Source organism: Salvelinus sp. IW2-2015, linkage group LG20 (genome assembly GCF_002910315.2).
Source record: "Salvelinus sp. IW2-2015 linkage group LG20, ASM291031v2, whole genome shotgun sequence".
Lineage (NCBI taxonomy): Eukaryota > Metazoa > Chordata > Actinopteri > Salmoniformes > Salmonidae > Salvelinus > Salvelinus sp. IW2-2015.
Genome location: NC_036860.1, coordinates 15,083,078 through 15,102,210, shown reverse-complemented (window position 1 = coordinate 15,102,210; position 19,133 = coordinate 15,083,078). Strand labels below are relative to the sequence as shown.

Below are 19,133 nucleotides of genomic sequence, written 5' to 3'. Positions count from 1 at the left end.
AATTTTAGGCACACTGGTGCTCCTAAATAAAAACAATCCTGTGCATATGCAAGTAAAATGGCCGTACTGTAGAGCCCTGAGGAATGTCCTTTTTATTTCTCTGGCATACACGCATCAAACAGCCTACACACCAATTCATGTCTGTACCATATTTTATATAAAGTTAAATTGACCGTCTTATTGGCTGTGTTGGGGTCAGAGTTCTTGGTGACCCTCATCCGCCAACATACCTCCGTAGTCAGTCAGCGTGCTTGACTTAAGGAAGTCGACCTTGTCCATGACCTCCGAGAGAGAGAGACGCCCATCCTAAGAGAGGAGAATGAAGGATAAGGGAAGTAGAAGATAGAGATAAATAGGAATCTGGGTAAACTCCATTCAAGTGCCAGGAAACAAATTACATTTGAGTAATTAAGTTGCTTAGGACAGTAGTTAATAAATAAATAAAAATACAACTTTTTGTAGAAAAACCAACATGGCTTTATTTAAAATTCAGAGAAATGTTTCACCACAAGTGTCATTCAATTTTGCTTCCTCCCACCCTGTGTAAACCAAGTGTATATTCTATATATGGTGCTGTAAAAAAAATAAGCTTATTGACTTGTGGAGTGTCTTTGTTCACACTTGAGCGTGATTGTGTGTTCGGTGTGTGTCTGTGTGAGGTTGTGGTTATGTATCTGCGTGTGTAAACATCTCCATGCTCCCGTTACCTCCCATGGCAATGTGTGTTCAACAGTATAAATATGACCTGTGACCTTTTCCAGAACTTCCCCCTACCCAACTCCATAATAGTAACAGTATTCTCCATTATAAGTGGATGCCCTTTCACAATACAAACCCCAAATATTTTGTAAATCCCTCTCCCTAAAGGGCTCTACGCAAACAGTGTGTATACGGTCCGTTCCAAATATTCGGCCTCACAAAAAGTACATAGAACTGCGCAGAGAGCGATGCAAACGGAGCTCTGTTTGCATGGAGCCCTTAACCCCTCCCTATGCCTTCGCATGACTTCATCAAAGCTCGTCATGTCTCCTGGTGAGATCCTCTCCGTAATTGGTTGCCTGGCTCCCCACAAACATGTTCCAATTAGCCAGAATCTCCTTCTTGGTTATTTTGTCATCCTGTTTCYTCCAATCGCGGAGGAGGCAAATTTCAGGTCCCGCCCACCACCATTCATTGCGGTCATGATTGAGAGAGAAGGATGAAAAAGAGGGAGAGTGGAAAGAAAATGAGGGAGAAAAATGGATAGATAACAGTGAGAAAGGGAGAAAAGTGTGAATGAAGGACAGATGGAGAGAAAGAGATTAATTATAATTAACAGGTCATTACCTCCAATTAATTCCATTATGTTGATTATTAGCTGTGTTCAGGCTGACAGTGTGTGATGTGAGTTGTGAGAGAGAGCCCTGAATCTGCTCCCAGGCTCATGTCTCTGTAGTGTCGCAAATGGCACCCTATTCCCTATAGTGCACTACTTTTGACCAGGGCCAATAGGGCTGAAGTACTGCACTATACAGGGAATAGGTTGCCATTTGGGATGTAACATCTGTTTTGTTTTAGCATAAATGCTACTATTTTTCAAAGTTCCTAATTTAAACTGCTAGGGGACTGTTCTTGTATTATTACCACAGATGTCATTTAATGTTTACTCCATGTAATGTAGGATAGGCCTATGCGTTGCACATGTCACCAAATGCAGTGGTCAGTTGTAACAGGATGTTATTTGGTTTTTGTATAGGAAGTCGGTGTGAGGTTGGGGGAAGGTGTGAGGTCAGAGACGAAGGGGAGATGCTAGGGGGTGAGTTGGAAGGGGCGTGAACGGGTGGGGGTGTGCACTGCACGATAGTTGTAGCTATGGCGGTGGTTAGATGTGGGGTGAGGGTAAAAAGGGGGACACAGGTGGTGTGAGTTGTAGAGGGGTACAGGGATGGGTGCTTCGGGGGGGATAATATTGTGTGTGGAAGTGGATCTCACAAGGGTGAGTTCAGGCAGTAGGACTGAAGAGATGCGTACCTTGTCTGTGTCTGTCTCGTGGATGAGGTGCTTAGCCTCATTGTCAGTATGGTCAATCTCTCCTGGCAGGATCCACTGAGCTACCTCATGGTTATCCAGGAAACCATCCTGACAACACAACAGACACAAACCTGTTAACTTGTTGACAGAGAGAGGGGTTAGAGTGTTGACAGAGAGAGGGGTGTCTGTGTAAGTATTGACATGGCTGGTCTGAGGGGTAGGGTACTGTAAGTGTACTGACTTAAATAGTGATGTATAAGGAGAGGATGGTGTCAATGTTAAGGTGATCCAGTAGCAGCAGACTAGTGTACCTTGTTGGTGTCTCTGAACTCTGTGAAGTGTTTTTTCTCCGTCAGCACCCAGTCTGGTTCACTCTCTCCATTCTCAGGTGTGAACATGTCCCCTGTGATGGAGAACAGGTTACAGCTTGTACAGTAGGTGTTGTATTTCTAAAGTATATTCCAGGGGTTATGAGCTAGTTCAGGYCTACAACAAAATTGTGAAACGTCTGGGGATCCCCGAGGAGCGGTTTGAAACCCACTGGTCAATACGCTGGGGAGAAAATCACTTTTAAAATCCTGCCTACTGTGCATCTCTGGGTTATCTTCTGTTTGTGTACACATACCAGGACTTTTCATTTAACATACAGTTGATTGTTGACCCAAGAATATCCCTCATCGATGGTAATAAAATAAATGAAATATTTKATTTTTTGTTCTCATATTAAATGTATAAAAACCAATTACATTTGGTTGATGACATATTGTATGTTCTCTGTTTGGAAAGGGTAGTAAGTGGAAGGAGAGWCTAACCAATGTATTCGTCAAGGGTGATCTTTCCATCACCGTTCTTGTCAATGTCTTCTACGGTTTCCTGAAGCGAAACAGAAAAAAATAGTTTAGAAGTGGGCTAGAGAAAAAAAGTACACCACCTGGATGTTCCTCAGAATTTGATTGATCTAGTGACTGATCCCAGTCCTCTGACTGACCTGTATAACAACGGCCTTCATGTGGTCGTACTCCTCGGGGTGAAGGAAGGCAGTGAACTCGTCCTTGGTGGCGATGCCGTCCCCGTCGCGGTCAGCTGTCCTAAAGCGCCTCTCATCTCTAGTCAGCATGGCCTTGTAGCTAGCCTTGTCATCCACGTCGTCAAACTCCTCATCTGCAACGGAGCGGAGGACATTCTCAGAGTCAAGACATGGCTTTGTAAAGCAAAGATCAGGGGTCGTATGTATCAAGCGTCTCAGTGTAGGAGTGCTGATCTAGGATCAAGTCTCCCCTGTCCATGTAATGTTACTTATGATCTAATAGGCTAAACTGATRACTAACCCCTTCCCCTGCCTTTGTATTAACAATACGAGCCTAAGATGACACCACTGTCGSATAGCTGTATGGCCACTACTGTACTGTCATGTTCAGCTCTCCCCTCTCATTCCCATCTCATTCTTGGATTGTGTTTGTAGCTCATGATCAATCTCTCCTTATATCACATAGTAATTATATCAAATTAGACCCTACATAAATAGTATATTGGTTGTGCCAAAACCTGCCCATAATTCCAACAATATTTAACACCCATAAAGCCTACTAATTATATGCAGACTATACACCTCTGGTAAATTTGGACTGCCCTTTTGAAGTCCCACCCCCTCGGTCATTCACCTCAAATTTAGGCTACCCACGCTCCCACACACACAGACCCTCCCTTGTCGTACCCAGGTAGTAGCCGTAGGTGGTGTTCTTGTATTCCTCCCAGCCGATCTTCCCATCCTTGTTCTGGTCGTACTCCTTCCAGTGCTTCAGCACATTCTCCTCGATGTACCTCCTCTGCCTGTGTTTGATCCACTGGTGCAGTTCCCCATGGCTCACGAAACCATCCTTGTCTGTGTCGATGCGATCTACAATCTTCCTGCCAAAGGGACAGAACAAGCCAACTAAGCCTACTACCTACAGAAGCGAACTGGCCACCATTCAGAGCCTGGTTCCTTTCTAGGTTTCTTTCTAGGTTCCTGTCTTTCCAGGGAGTTTTTCCTAGCCACTGTGCTTCTACATCTGCATTGCTTGCTCCTTGGGGTTTTATGCTGGGTTTCTGTATAAGGTCATTTCCATGTAAAAGGACCCATGAGCACCAACGTGAAGTTCATATGAGCATATCAAATTGGGTGTCAAATGAATGCTAAGAGTATATTTCTGATAAATGAAGGCATACTGTATACACATTTGTTACAGGTTTTCTTTTTTCCATTTATGTTTTGAGTTTGGACCGATTGGTGTCACCTTGTTAGTCAGAAGGTGTTTCACCTGTACTGGCCCAAGTGATATTTAAGAGCAGCTGGCCCAGTGCTCCAGTTGTCTTGAGAGATGTGTAGGGTCAACACTTTTAGTTGGAGCTCCCTATTCGATTATATAGAAAACATTCCTTTGTCTGATCTTCCCTGTTTTCGTTTTGCTCAACTTTTTGGTTTGCCTACTGTCTTTAAGTTTGGTGTGGGTTTAGTGGGTGCTCATGGTGGGTGTCTTTTAGGTCCCAGTTTTTATTGCTATYCAATTTTCAGTGGACACCCCAATGAGTGTCTTTCAGAACCCCTCCCAAAACCCCACCTGTTTAGTTTTGGTTGTTGTCAGTGAGTCTTTGTTAGATCCCCTTTTGTTTGGTCAAAATGTTTGATTCTTGCTGGGGAACGTAACATTTTACAACCAAATTTGGTCTTGTTTGGGGCAGAGCTCATTAAAATAATACCCAAATGAGAATATTGCATATTTATACTTTTTAAAATTTAACTAGGCAAGCCAGTTAAGAACAAATTCTTATTTACAATGACGGCCTAGCCCGGCCAAACCTGGACAGCGCTGGGCCAATTGTGCACTGCCCTATGGGACTCAATCACGGCCGGATGTAATGCAGCCCGGATTCATACATAGTTCCCTCTTTTTGACCAGAGCCCTATTGGCCCTGGTCAAAGGTACTGCTGTACATAGGGAATATGGACCCTGTTTATATAGTAATGCATAACATAGGAAATATGGGCCCTGGTCAAAACTAGTGCATGTTGGCCATTTGCGACACTGCCTGCCTGGGAGTTCTGTAACATGATGTACCCAAGTTTGTCTTTGCTTTCCTCGGGGGTCAGCTGGTCGAAGGTCTTGGCTTCCTCTTTGCCCAGGAAGGCTTCGTGGTCATAATGGAAACCAGTGGTGTCGTCATGGGCGTGGTCACTCAGGTCACTATGGCGATGGACACGCTTCTCTTTAGCGGGCACAGCTACCACCACCCCGAGGATGAGAATGAGGGACGGTAGTGACTGCAGCAGCATCTTCTGTCCTGAGAAAGAAAAAAGGAGAAAGAGAGACACTACAGTAGACTGAACAGAACTTATCCTACAAATAGACAGTGATGATACTTGCCAGACACATGGGCCTCARGCAAAATAATACATTATTGGGTTAGACAATAACTGTTTATTTAATGTAAACAGTGATACATATGGTCATAAAAAAAGTGTTCAACTTTTGTGCCCTATTTATAGTGCCCTACTGTCTTGAGTCCTGACATGATTTAGGATAACTCAGTCAATGTCTGTTGTCTTAAGTCTTAACACTTCTGAATAATGAATACAACAATAAATTACATCAATAATGCAAAAAGAGATGCAGTTAGGTAGCCTACATATTTTAAGGCAATGAGTTTAGGCTACTTCAAGAACATTTTAACTTGGCATAAACTGTACAGAAGTTTTTTTATTTTAAACAACCGAAATCACTAAATTCGTTTACTGGAGCATATACGTTCATGCATTATTAATAATAATAATAATAATAAAACGTACCAATTTTTAGCAACACGTCTCAATCACGGTTTTTTCTGGGCTTGTAAAGATACGCGTTGGCACTTTCCCTGCCTCTTTAAATTCTACAATAAAGGAGGCGGTGCCACGCTTTCTCAGTCGACCATTCACAGACACGCTGACAAGAAAAGTAACCAATAGAAACGAGAAAATGGGATTAACGGAGCCCGAGACTGATTTCGATTTCGATTGGCTTTGAAGCGCCACGTTGACACGCGAACGCGCAAACCTCCATACCGGAGCGCGCATGAAGAGATTTTTACGAAAGTTTTCATCAGCAATGTAAAGGGACACCTGAGGTTTATATACATACGGCAAGGAATGGCAGGCAGCATTGTTTGGTAAAACCCAATGCAATTGACATGCATCTAGCCCACTCATATGAAATCAGAGAGGATGGAAAACCACACCATTGTAGCCTTTACCACTGTAAAGTCCGAAAATGATATACATACTACTATCGGGAACGACAGACTAACGTGATATTTATTATAAAGGAACTTATTCAGCATGGGGGGAAATTAATTTCACATAAATAAATAACGTATGCTTATGTTGTTCTGGAAACCTAACGCTTGGGGGCAGAGTGGGATACATTTTGAACAGAACAATCTAGAAACCACAGCAGAACTTTTTTTCTTAAAAATCCCCCTTTTTTCGTTTCCCGACTTCCTTCCTACCACATACCTCCCGCCAGAGCCACCTTAGCCTATTGCCACTCAGTATAATTTTTAGGGCAGTTACATCAGTTTTACTTTTAATGCCTCGATAAAATCATTATTTCGTTCCTAATTTATTGTATGAGAAGGAAGTATTTTGTTTAGGTTTTGCATTATTTATTTTCAATGTTTGGTCATATGAACGGAGTTTGATGTGATTAGAATTGGCTATTCATTAATTGATTCATTCATTTTATGTAGCCAATTTCTCCATATTGTCATTGGAATTGTTGTTATTTACTTAATTGTGTTATTCAGMCCTACTTCATTTTGTTATTAAAGGTGAATAGCTTTTTTTCTATTTTGATTTTAAGGCTATGGAATAATGCACTGTGCCAAATTGTGATGTAAATGTGCGTACTGGTGCATCAAAATACAGTGGGACAGTTTTATAGGCTTTTCCAATGGATGAAAGAGATCCAGGCTACTGTCCAAACACTAAACGACACCTTATCCCCTCAGCCATCAAATTAAGTGGACACTTCTGATGACGTTTCATCACGTCTGACGAGTATACACTTGCAGAACAAGGGGCGAGGGAGGAAGGAATGCTTTTTAAATGGACTACCCTTGGCCGGAAATTCGTCACTTGTTCATCCCGAGATGATTGTGTTTTCAGCCACTGGTAGTTTGTGGGTGTTTTATATGGCTACAGTCAATTATGAGTGCATGTCTATTTTAAATATATAATTATTAATATACACCTATTGTATGATAGCTAGCAAATGAATTAGCTAACTAACATTAGCKTGCCTAGCTGGAACTTCTGAAGAAGGAAAATGTTTTATTTCTACAATTTCCAAAGATAACCAAACAAAAACATATTTACCTTTACGTAGTAGCAAAATGTCACACTTATTTGCATTCGTTTTACTTACACTTGTATGTTGACTTCTCCATTGATGTTGTTTTWAAGTTTTCACTGACTTTTCTTAGCGGATGTGCAATCGTCGCAAATTGAATTATGGGGAGTTTCTAAAAACTAGGGCTGAGGGGCTTACGTTGTAAACTTCCCTTGCTTGGCTAATCATTTGGACCGCCCTCCAAGATGGCGACGGGGATTCCCTCAAGGGCATAAGGCGAGGGTAAGTGGACGAGGGTGTGTCTTTTAAGTGTTTAGACCGTAGCCCCAGTTTACATTAGGGACACACCCACCCTGTAGGTTAGGCAGGGCTCTGGTACTTGTAGTACTGTGCCCTGTAAATGTTTTCTTGTAGTACTTTTATTAGTACTGTTAAGATGGCACCGGAGAACAATTACGTGCTGATTACGTTTTAATTATTCCTAACCAACCGTTTTTTTTTGTTTGTTTCTTTGCATTATTTGTAACTTATTTTGTACATAATGTTGCTAATACTGTCTCTTATGACCMAAAATAACTTCTGGGCATCAGAACTGCGATTACTCACCACGGACTGACAGAATCCTTTTTTTCCTTTAATGAGTCCGAAAAGCCCGACATGAATGATATCCTGCTCTCCCAGGAACAGGCCCAGATCCCGTCATTTGCATGAAGAGACGGCGGAGAAAAAGTGGCCTTAGAATTTGTAGACAATCAAATAAATCCCCACTTCCTTTCATTCTGCTAGCAAACATGCAATCTTTGGAAAATAAAATCGGCGACTTACGCGGAAGATTAAACTATTCTTCTGACACTGCCAGGACCTCTATACCAGGCGGTGTCAGAGGAAGGCCCTAAAAATTGTCAAWGACTCCAGCCACCCTAGTCATAGACTGTTCTCTCTGCTACCGCACAACAAGCGGTACTGGAGCACCAAGTCTAGGCCCAAGAGGCTTCTAAACAGCTTCTACCCACAAGCCATAAGACTCCTGAACATCTAATCAAATGGCCACCCAGACTATTTGCATTGCCCCCCCCTTTTACACCGCTGCTACTCTGTTGTTTTCGTCTACGTCTAGTCACTTTAATAACTCTACCTACATGTACATATTACCTCAACTAACCGGTGCCCCCGTTCATTGACTCTGTACCGGTACCGCCGTATATAGTCTCGCTATTGTTATTTTACTGCTGCTCTTTAATCACTTGTTACTTTTATTTCTCATTCTTATAAAAAAAAATGTTTTAACTGCATTGTTGGTTAGGGGCTCGTGAGTAAGCATTTCACTGTAATGTCTACACCTGTTGTATTCGGCGCATGTGACTAATAAAATTTGATTTTGATTTGATTTGATTAGTACTGTTATTTGAGTGAATTCTGTAAAAGTGGGACTCTTTTTGCATTTACTGTAACCTCTGTAACCCCGAACGGTAACCTCTTCAGAGATCTATCTAACATATTAGCCCAATACATGATACATTTCTGAAATACTCCAATGTTTCCTAATCACACACAATTGAATTGAATTGTCATTGGGGTACAATTGGGACTATAATAATGGCGTCCCAGTTATTTTAGCCTGCTGTCCCAGTCTACCAAATGCGAACTGAAAATATGCTTTTGACTCACTGTACACAAATGGGTGTGTCATCRCTCCTGTCAATATGATATCAACATAGTTTTTTTGCTGATTAGGAAACTTCTTGAGGATTTCAGAAATGTATCGTGTTGGGCTAATATTTTGGATAGATGTCGAAAGAGGTTATAGCAGARGGAAATGCAAAAAGTGTCGCACTTATTCCAAATTGATCCTACTTAATTGTGTTATTTAGGCCTACTTCATTTGATTATTTACGCAATTGTGTAATTTACTTCATTTGTCCTTTCTTGAGTTTTTCTCATAGAAATAGAAAGACCTTCTCACAACATTCTGGGAATGGAACCAATTTGCTATCTTAGTTAACAGGAATCCATTAGTTCTCAGTGTTGGACTCCTCAGTCAGGACAATGGTTGACAGCAGGTGTTGCTGTTATTGGATAGTCTTACACAGGATGTTGCTGAATGACACAGTTGAGACTTTCTCATCCCCTCCTCTAACCACACATTTTTATTATGTCCTCTCTCTCTCTCTCCCTCMTTCGTCGTCTCTTTCTCTCTCTTTCCCTCTAATTCAAACTCGTTTTCTCTGTTTCTTTCTACTTTCTCTTGCTATCTCCCTATCTCACACATACCCTGTCTGCCTCTTTTTCCCTCCGCTCGGTTTCATTCTCTCTTCTGTCTTTCCRGTTCRGTCTCTCTCTCCCTCTCTTTCTCTTTTGCTCTCCTCTCTCGCTCCTCTCTTCCCTCGCCTAAGGCAGTGTGTCTAGTTCCATGGAGCAATTGAAGGTGACAGGGGCAGTGAGAGAGGAGGGYAGAGGGAGGGATGGAGGGAGGACGTGCCACACTATAGCCTGGGGGCACACAACAGCAAAGAGATGGAGAGAGGAGGAAGAGAGAGASWGGAAAGAAGGAAAGACAAAAGCAAGGAAGAGGAGGGGAACAGTGAATTGAGTGGGGGATATTTGACATAAAGTGAGAGAGATGGATATAGAAATGAATATTTCATAATTAATGTAGCCCCTCCCCTTTTATGGAAATTCACAGAGTTAATAGAGTCACGAAAGGGAAAAGGACACACGCACACAGACACACAACCGCACGCACACGTAAGCTCGTGTGTTTTGTTTTAAGGACTTGATATTAATTTGTCCCGGCATGGTTGCTATGGTGACCTCCATCCCCCTCCCCCCAGCAGTGAAAAAGAGAGAGGGGGAGAGAGAGCGAGAGAGAGAGGGTGACAGGGATGAACTAACAAGAGACTGAAAAAATGTGCCCTAAAGCTGCACGCATATTCAAGCAACACACATAAGCATACACATATACAGTACACACACTCAGGGCCGGCTCTAGCCTTTTGGGCCCCCCCACCTCACGGGCAAAAGTGATTAACAAAATCAACGGCGGCCCCCTGGAGGTCAGGGCCCCTGGGCAAGTGCCCTGCGTGACCAGTCGGTATTCGGCCATGATTACTCCAAGTTTAGATAGCTGGCAAGACAAAAGTATYTGGACACCCATTCAAATTAGTGGATTTGGCTATTTCAGCCACACCTGTTGCTGACAGGTGTATAAAATCGAGCACACKGCCATGCAATCTCCATAGACAAACKTTGGCTGTAGAATGGCCTTACAGAAGAGCTCAGTGACTTTCAACAAGACACCCTCTTAGGATGGCACCTTACCAACAAGTCAGTTCGTCAAATTTCTGCCCTGCTAGAGCTGTCCCAGTTAACTGTAAGTGCTGTTATTGTGGAAACGTCTAGGCGCAATAACAACTCAGCTGCGAAGTGGTAGACAGATTCTGTGCTTCCAGCTTTGTTGCAATAGTTTGAGGAAGGCCCTTTCCTCTTTCAGCATGGCAATTCCCCGTYCACAAAGCGAGGTATATACAGAAATGGTTTGTCGAGATRGATGTGGAAGAACTTGACTGGCCTGCAGAGCCCTGACTTCAACCCCATCAAACACCTTTTGGAAGAATTGGAACGACTGTGAGGCAGGCCTAATCGCCCAACATCAGTGCCCAACCTCACTAATGCTCTTGTGGCCGAATGGAATCAAGTCCTTGCAGCAATGTTCCAACATCTAGTGGAAAGCCTTCCCAGAAGAATGGAGGCTGTTATAGCAGCAAAGGAGGGACCAACTCCATATTAATGCCCATGATTTTGAAATTAGATGTTCAACGAGCAGGTGTCCACATACTCTGGGTCATGTAGTGTATATACTGAACAAAAATATAAACATAACATGCAACAATTTCTAAGATTTTACTGAGTTACAGTTCATATAAGGAAATCAGTCAATTGATCCCGCAGGTGAAGAAGCCGGATGTGGAGGTCCTGGGCTGGCGTGGTTACACGTRGTTTGCAGTTGTGAGGCCGGTTGTGAGTACTGCCAGTTTTATTGCTTTTTTAATCATAACAACAGTTTTCAGTTGTGCTAACATAATTGCAAAAGGGTTTTCTAATGATCAATTCGCCTTTTAAAATTATAAACTTGAATTAGCTAACACYACGTGCCATTGGAACACAGGAGTGATGGTTGCTGATAATGGGCCTCTGTACGCCTATGTAGATATTCCATAACAATTCTGCCATTTCCAGCTACAGTAATCATTTACAACATTAACAATGTCTACACTGTATTTCTTATCAATTTGATGTTATTTTAATGGACAAAAAAAGTATGTTTCTTTCAAAAACAAGGGCATTTCTAAGTGACCCCAAACTTTTAACGGTAGTGTGTGTGTATATATATATATWTWTTTAGGGTGGTTGGGGGCCCCCTAGTGGCTTGGGGCCCTAAGTGACCGCTTATGCAGCTTATGCCTGGAGCCTGCCCTGCACACACTTGTGCATACAGGCATACACACAAGATACAGTGTACATGTATGCCCATAAACTCACTCTTACAAAGACAGGATGCATAGAAACATCTCAAACACATTTACAGAGATATCTTATATTCTTGCTTCATTGTTTCTGGAAAACAAAATCCCTTCTTTTTTATGTCATCTATCTCTTACCTCAGATTATTCTCTGTAYCCAGCGACAGAGAGAGAATGACAGAGAGAGAGGAAGTTTAGACGGGAGGGAGGGAAGGAAAGAAGGGAGGGAGCGAGAGAGCGCAGAGTTTTGTCAACCGGAAATAAAACATGTTGGCACCCTCCTTCTCCTCCACCTCCCCCCTCCTTCCATTCTCTCTCCCTGTCTCTCGCTCTCTCTTCCTCATGCCCTCCCTGTCCCCTTTTTTCTTCTTCTTCTAATCTTATAGTCATACTTAAGTCCTCTTGTTTTACTTCTYGTCTTTATAATATTAACATGAACTTCCTCGGTCCATTCTCTCTCTGTGTTCTAGAAGTAGTTGTTCTTGAAGTAGTTGTGCACTTCTGTTAAGGTTTGAGTCAGTTGTATTTCAATTATATCAATTCAGGTAATTAGAACATTTTAATTCAAGACGTGAAAACTCATCCTCYTTGAAAGTAAATTTAGGCACTTCCTGAATTAAAATATAATTGACATTAACCTTGTGTGTTACAAAAATCATCCAATCCAGTCTACATCCCAAAAATTATCTGTTTGTAAGTGTAGTTTTTAGAATATCAGGCAAAAGATGCTGTATTATGACTGTAAAACATAGTGAGCTCTCTAATTGTATTCATTTAACCTTTATTTAACTAGGCAAGTCAGTTCAGAACAAATTCTTATTTACAAATGACGGCCAAACCCTAACCCGGACGACGCTAGACCAATTGTATGCCGCCCTATGGGACTCCCAATCACGGACGGTTGTGATACAGCCTGGAATCGAACCAGGGTCTGTAGTGACGCCTCTAGCACTGAGATGCAGTGCCTTAGACCGCTGCGCCACTCGGGAGCCCAAAATATCAGCAGACACTAAAAGACTAAAGATAGATAACTGGATTTGAGTAATAGAGTTCTCCTCAATACATAGCCACTATATTTATTGTATTACAGATATATTACCCCACAGGATTCAACATTAGTTTGCTCAAACTGCAGATGCATTCTCTCTTCTCATTTTTGTAGTGTCAAGGACTCTCTAGTTCTCTGGGCTAATCCAATGAAATATGCAAATGTGGTGTCACGAGTGACAAAGTGCATCAGAGAGAAACCAAGCCAAACATGCCGTAGCACGCGTATTGGCAGCGTGTACTGTGTAGGGTGTGTGTATTTGGGGAGGGGCCTCAACGTCGTAGTCTGTAAGGATAGCGACTGACCAAGTTGTGTGTGTGTGGTGTTGTGGTGTGTGTGTGTGTGTGTGTGGTGTGTGGGTGTGTGTGTGTGTGTGTGTGGTGTGTGTGTGTGTTGTGTGTGTGTGTGTGTGTGTGGTGTGTGTGTTGTAAAAAAACAAGTGCTGTGTATGAAAGTGTATACCTCAAAAGTGTTTGTACTATGGCTTATAACTGTGTGTTCCTAGAATGCGACCCTTTGTTTCATATCTGCCCATGGAAATGTATGCAGTTTCTCTCGAAAGAGCCAGAACTGGGCCAGTGGTCTCTCTCTCTCCCTGTCCTCTGTATCCGAAAGGTCAGAGTTTCTCTCTACAGTCCAAACCCTTTGGAACACTATAAGGCCAAAACACTTTCAAGTTTTAAAGCTTTACCTTTTTATGACTGTCTTATAACACCTGTATTAAATAGGTTGCTATTCAATAGACCGTTTTAATATATTCATTTGTTATTATATATCTATTTATTAACAAAGTAAATACCAGGTACGTGCCAAAAAATATTCAGTACAAGGACATGTAACCTTATAGATCATGAGTAATATGGCTTTTACATCAATGGGTACACTTTTTGAATAATGTTTAGCGAGCCATCCTTCAAATCAAGTGTTACTAGGCTTGTTTGAAATTGATATAGGTGATCGGTCATCCCTCCTTTCAATCTTCACCCTCCCTTTGCGTTCTTCTTTCATAACTCTCCATTACCTTACAGCCTCCCGTCCATCTTCCCCTCATCTCTCTCTCTCTGTCTCTCTTCTCTCTCTCTCTCTCTCTCCTCATCGCTCTCTCTCTCTCCATCACCCCCTTTCCTGGCATTAAGTCCAGACCTGACACTGACACTGAGTCTGTGTGTCATCCTTCTCTTCCTCCCTCCCCCTCCTTCTCTCTCCCTTTCTCTCCCTCTCCCTCTCTATCCATCGCTCCGAGGACCAGAGTGCCTGCAGACTTGTTTCTCTCTCCCTGGCCCACTCCCCCCTCCCTCGCCTCCTCTCTTTCGCTCTGTCTAACTCTCTCCATCTCTACTCTGGCTCGCCTCCCTGCTCTCTCTTTCTCTTTGCACACACAGTCAACAAAAGAGAGGTCAGAGGAGAGGGATGAGGGTATAACGAAAGAGAGGAAGAGGAGGAAGAGCAAAACCTTGGAAGCAGTGGAAAGACTAGAGAAACATCAAGTTTGGAAAACCATTGGCATTCTCGCTCTTGAGGAGGTGAGTGTCCTTTCACTAAACTTGTCAACCAACATCAATGTTGGGGGAGAGAGAGAGACACACAGACAGAGACCAAATAAGAGAACAAGACAAATTTGAACGAAACAAATAGGAACTATTTATGGCAGACAGTGAGAAGTATAGCAAAAGTACCAACTGGACTAGAGAGGGTGGAACCACACGGAACCGCACAGAACCAAGACAACTTGATCTTTGACTCGAGGTAGAGATACGGAAAGGCACTGTGAGGCAAACAGGTAGAGAGAGATACACCCCACTAGCAAGATTCATGAATATATGGTCAGAGAACTAGCTCTCACTCGCTGATGCTTCAGGGTTTCTCCACTTCTTCTGTTAATGTATAACTTTTACCCACTTTACTTTGTATGTATTCAAGCTAAAGGTCTGCTAATAACGATTTATGAAATCTGCCTGTCCGGTGTCTTATGCTTATAACCGGTATGCTGGTTATGATACCTGGTTGTAGTCATAGCTGGGAGTCCGTCAATGCACAGCACGCTCACAACTTTACAATAAAAGGACAAGGCAGGATTTATTTATACTAATTGTCTCGTCCCCATGTATTCCAGTCTCAATCGTAATCATTGATTAACGGATCAATGAATCAACTGTAAAATGTAGAGTGAAGTGTATAGTGTTCGAGCATATTTTGCCACACAAACAAGATAATGTGTGTCCAGTGTTGTGAGTTGCTAGTCTCTTCCATCATTACTGTATTAGGGCCTATTGTTGTGTATTTTTCCAAAGTCCATTGAGTGTTTAGCTGTTCTATTTCTCTATCATCATGTGTCATTAGAGTATAGTTACAGTATTAATGTACAGTATTGTGAGTATTCCTGCTCCAATTCTCTGTATACCGGTATCACTATCATACGTAGTCAGTATGTACTTTTGTCCCTCCTTTCAGTGTACCATATTAAGGTGAAGTTAGGTTTAAGGTTAGAGTAATGTGGTGTTGTGAGTGTATTCCCCCCTTCTCTGTGTATTACAGGTGTAGCCAGTGTTGTGTGTAATTCTGCTCCCCTGTATCACCAGTATAGCTTTAGTGTTGTGCATACATATTTCCGCTCCCCTTCTGTCTATGTGTGCATCATAGTCAGAGTGTGTATAATAATGTGTGTAATGTTACATTGTGACTGTGTATCATTAGTGTAGTTAGTATATGGGGTTGTGTTCTGCCTGTGTGGTTAATGGTAGCTGACAGTGTTACTCTCTCCTCTCATGCGTGTGTGTATAGTCAGTGTCAGAGTGGAGGGAATGTAGCTCCTAATTACTGAGTGTGTTTGTAATGAACTCCCCGTGTGTCGCCATGGGAGGCTAATGCACAAGCGTGTGTATGTCTGTCTGGCTGTCTGTCTCTCTTTCTCTCCAAATGTATGTAACCTATCACTTATTTCCTTTCTCTCCTCTTCCTCACCCTCTCTTTATCTTCTCCTCCCTCTGTCTTCCAGATCTGTGTTCTTATTGGAGGAGAGAAGTAAGAGGTCAGAGGTGAAGGGGAAGTGTTATGTGTGAGAAACTCAGCATGCTGAATCTACAGAACACCTCCAGCTGGACTGGGCCAAACAACTGGTACCATCACACGCTACCAACACAGCACGGTAAGATAGGAACGAGTGGCTTGTGTGTGTGTTTGTGTGTGTGTGTGTGTGTGTGGTGTGTTGTGTGTGTGTGTGTGTTGTGTGTGTGTGTGTGTGGTGTGTGTGTGTGTGTGTGTGTGTGTGTGTGTGTGTGTGTGTGTGTGTGTGTGTGTGTGTGACTCGTGGAGTCAGCTTAGGGTGAGCTGGAGATCTTCCACATGACTGAGCAGAAACAGTGTGCCAACAGCTAACAAACAACACCAAGCGCACGCACACCACACAGAGAAGTGATACACACACCTACAGTGACCACAAACACAAAACAGTGAAATGCATACGTACATGTGGAGATACGAAGAATGCATAAACGCTTGTTACACTCAGGCAGACAGTAACAGTGGACACACAAACACACACACACATTTCACCAAGAAAAGAGCTTAAATTATCCTTCTGTTCAGAACAATCTCTCTCCCCCTTTCCATTAGATGGCTGTGTGGTGGATGACGTGGGCGTGCGGATGGTGGGAGGAGAAGGAGTGCAAGAGAGAGGGATGAGTAGAGGACGCCCAGCATCACCTCCAGCTGAAGAGAAGCTCCAGAGGAATCGCACCCGTTTCACCCGCAGAGCAGATTGACGCGCTGGAGAAAGGTCTAACCCCAGCCCCAGCGTTCAGTTGAGCTGTGGAGATTCAATTAAATTTCAGTAATAAACATGAGGAAAAGCTAAGTTTAATGCCATGGGCATTGTATGTGTTAATTAAACCATTCTGGCTTCTTGACACATGTTTCTTCACCTCACAGAGTTTGAACGGACACATTACCCAGATGTCTTGCCAGAGAGAGATTGGCAGCTAAAATCGACCTTCCAGAGGCTGCATTCAGTAACCAACCGTTCACTCTGTCTGTTTTTAAACCTCTTTTTTTATTCTTATCCTTTACTCCCCCTAGTGGCCAGATTAGAGTATGGCAGCTACCAAAGTAGTACCTGAGCTGTTTCTCAAACCAGTTCTCTGGGCACCAGTTTTCACATATTTGTTTTATCCACCAACCCTGAATGGTTACAGTTTGGTTGATTGATTGATGAGCAGGTGTGGTTTTCCAATCGGCGAGCTAAATGGAGGAGGGAGGAGAAGTTGCGCAATTCCAGAAGAGTGTCAGCGGGGCGGGACAGCTTCCTGTTCTCTGTATGGCCACATGCCCCTTCTCGAGCACCTCCTTCAACACAGGTGTCTATCACTCTGCACCATGCCGCGTAATAGTTCTCATGTCAAGGAAAACTCCCTCCTCGCTTTTCCCTCCAACACGGCCTTGTGTACGGCCTGTACAAGTCGCCAACTGTGCTGTTGTGCGTGTGTGCGTGTGTTGTGTGTGTGTGATGCGTGCGTGCGTTGTTTGTGTGGTGTGCTGTGATAGTTGTTGTGTGTGTGTTGGTGTTGGTGCCACTTGGTTGTACTTTGTGCGCCTTGTTTCGCCCCTCTGTATTCTGTACTCACAATATTATTTTAAAACCATATATTCTTTGTGTTTCTTGATTAAGCCCTGTCGATGCTACAGTCGCAGTGACAACTCTCTCTCAAGGCAACGGCGTCTCTCTCCGTCTTTCTCCAAATGCAGGTAAAGTCCAACAAATTTTTATTTTTATAGTGCTATGAACCATTGTTAACATGACTATTGGTCCTTCTTTTGAACCAAAACTTTCACTGAATCTTTGTTCTGTCTCATCAATCTTATCACTGGTTAACATCTTCTCCTTTTCTCTTCCTGCATGTCCTGTTATGTCCTCTCTCCTCTTCTCTTTGCTCTCTCTCTCTCTCCAGTCGTTGCTCCCCCAGTCACTCCCTCTTACCCCTGCATGCTCCCCTCCCTCCCCCCTCCCTCACTTCCTTGCGCCCCTCTGCAAGTTTGACTCCCTCTCTTACCTCTCCTCACCCCTACCTCCCTCTCACTCTGCCAGCTCAACACAGGTGAGTCTGGACAGCATGTGTGCATTGTAGTCTGTGAAGATCTCAGTATATTTAGTTTAGGTACCACTTTGCTAACGCATCCTTCTGTCTCTGTTTCTTCTCTCTCCATCTGTTCTCTCTCTGTCTGTCTTTGTCTCTCTATCTTTGTGGCTCTCTCTCTGTCTGCTGTCTCTCTCCCAGCGCCATTATCTCTCTCCTGGTGTGTCGGGTAGTGAGCAGGACTTAGGTCAGTACTGGACCAGACTCCAGTGAGAATAACACAGTTACGGCATGACACTAGACCACCACAAACTTGCCAGTATCTAAGAGATCCCTATTCTCTGTGACAGACTAAGATAGCCCAAACATCCCAATCCGTTACAATCCAAAGCGATCTACTATCAGTCATTCTAATTAATGACAAAAACTACCAAAAAAAGTATCAAATGACCTGCCACCCAATAACAATTAATGGATGGCCTTGGAACCACCATGCCAATCTAGTTATGGGCCTGAAGCAGCCATGACAATCAAGTACTTGGTACTGGACTATTAATTACAATTAAGCTTGATCTCAGCGCACAATGCAATCAATGATGAACTGGAGCTGGATCCAGCAATTCCTCCCTCATTCACTCACCTCACTCCTTTTGATGTTTGTTCGATCAAACAGACAATCAAGCATTGAAATGAAATCACAATCATAGTCAAGCGCATGGATTTCATTTAACCAATGACAGTCTGAGCAGGGTATTAATGTAACAATGACCTAGGAGAGTTTAAGACAATCAAAAAACCAATACTAGTGAATAAGGGTGTTACTGTGATGCCATATTTTTGTCTCTCCTGGTGTACATTAGCACTGTGTGTGCGTGCGTGTGTGTTGTGTGTGTGGTGTGTGTACGTGCAGACATGAGTGAGTGTTTGTATGTGTGTAGTTGCATTTTGTGTATGTGTGTGTCTTTAAACTGCTAATCATTTTTAGTGTATTCCCTTTTTGTGAAACTGTTTGAACAAGAATAAAATTTCAAATGTGAAACTAAACAAGCCTGTTATTTAAAGTATCACTATAAAGGGCTAGCTTGATTAATGTAAGAGTTGGGAAGTGCATTGCTTTATA

General features: G+C 42.9%; 1 protein-coding gene and 1 long non-coding RNA gene across 3 annotated transcripts; one reads left to right on the top strand and one right to left on the bottom strand.

Moving 5' to 3' along the window:
• Positions 1–74: 74 nt before the first annotated feature.
• rcn3 (reticulocalbin 3, EF-hand calcium binding domain) lies at positions 75–5,942 on the bottom strand. Of its 2 annotated transcripts, none has more exons than XM_024013538.2 (8): positions 5,837–5,941; positions 5,109–5,331; positions 3,725–3,918; positions 2,999–3,171; positions 2,823–2,883; positions 2,322–2,413; positions 2,011–2,118; positions 75–306 (listed from the first exon to the last, which is right to left on the bottom strand). In XM_024013538.2, exons 2-8 carry the CDS (start codon positions 5,321–5,323, stop codon positions 196–198), a joined length of 954 nt encoding a protein of 317 aa, XP_023869306.1. In that variant the 5' UTR covers positions 5,324–5,331; positions 5,837–5,941; the 3' UTR covers positions 75–195. The 2 variants fall into 2 exon arrangements, with proteins under 2 accessions (XP_023869306.1, XP_023869307.1); XM_024013539.2 differs by lacking the exon at positions 75–306 and adding an exon at positions 454–1,118 and having other exon boundaries at positions 5,837–5,942.
• A 1,491-nt stretch (positions 5,943–7,433) lies between these two features.
• On the top strand, positions 7,434–16,084 carry LOC111982028 (uncharacterized). The gene is made up of 4 exons (XR_002879647.2): positions 7,434–7,658; positions 11,325–11,393; positions 14,327–14,467; positions 15,940–16,084. It is a non-coding gene; the product is annotated as an uncharacterized lncRNA (long non-coding RNA).
• Positions 16,085–19,133: the final 3,049 nt, after the last annotated feature.

Excerpts from the sequence above, each read along its gene's own strand:
- rcn3 (XM_024013538.2), bottom strand. The coding sequence starts at position 5,323 with ATGCTGCTGCAGTCACTACCGTCCCTCATTCTCATCCTCGGGGTGGTG. Across the intron at positions 3,919-5,108 it reads GAAAGCAAAGACAAACTTGG|GAAGATTGTAGATCGCATCG; the intron begins GTACATCATGTT and ends TCCCTTTGGCAG. Across the intron at positions 2,119-2,321 it reads AGTTCAGAGACACCAACAAG|GATGGTTTCCTGGATAACCA; the intron begins GTACACTAGTCT and ends TTGTGTTGTCAG.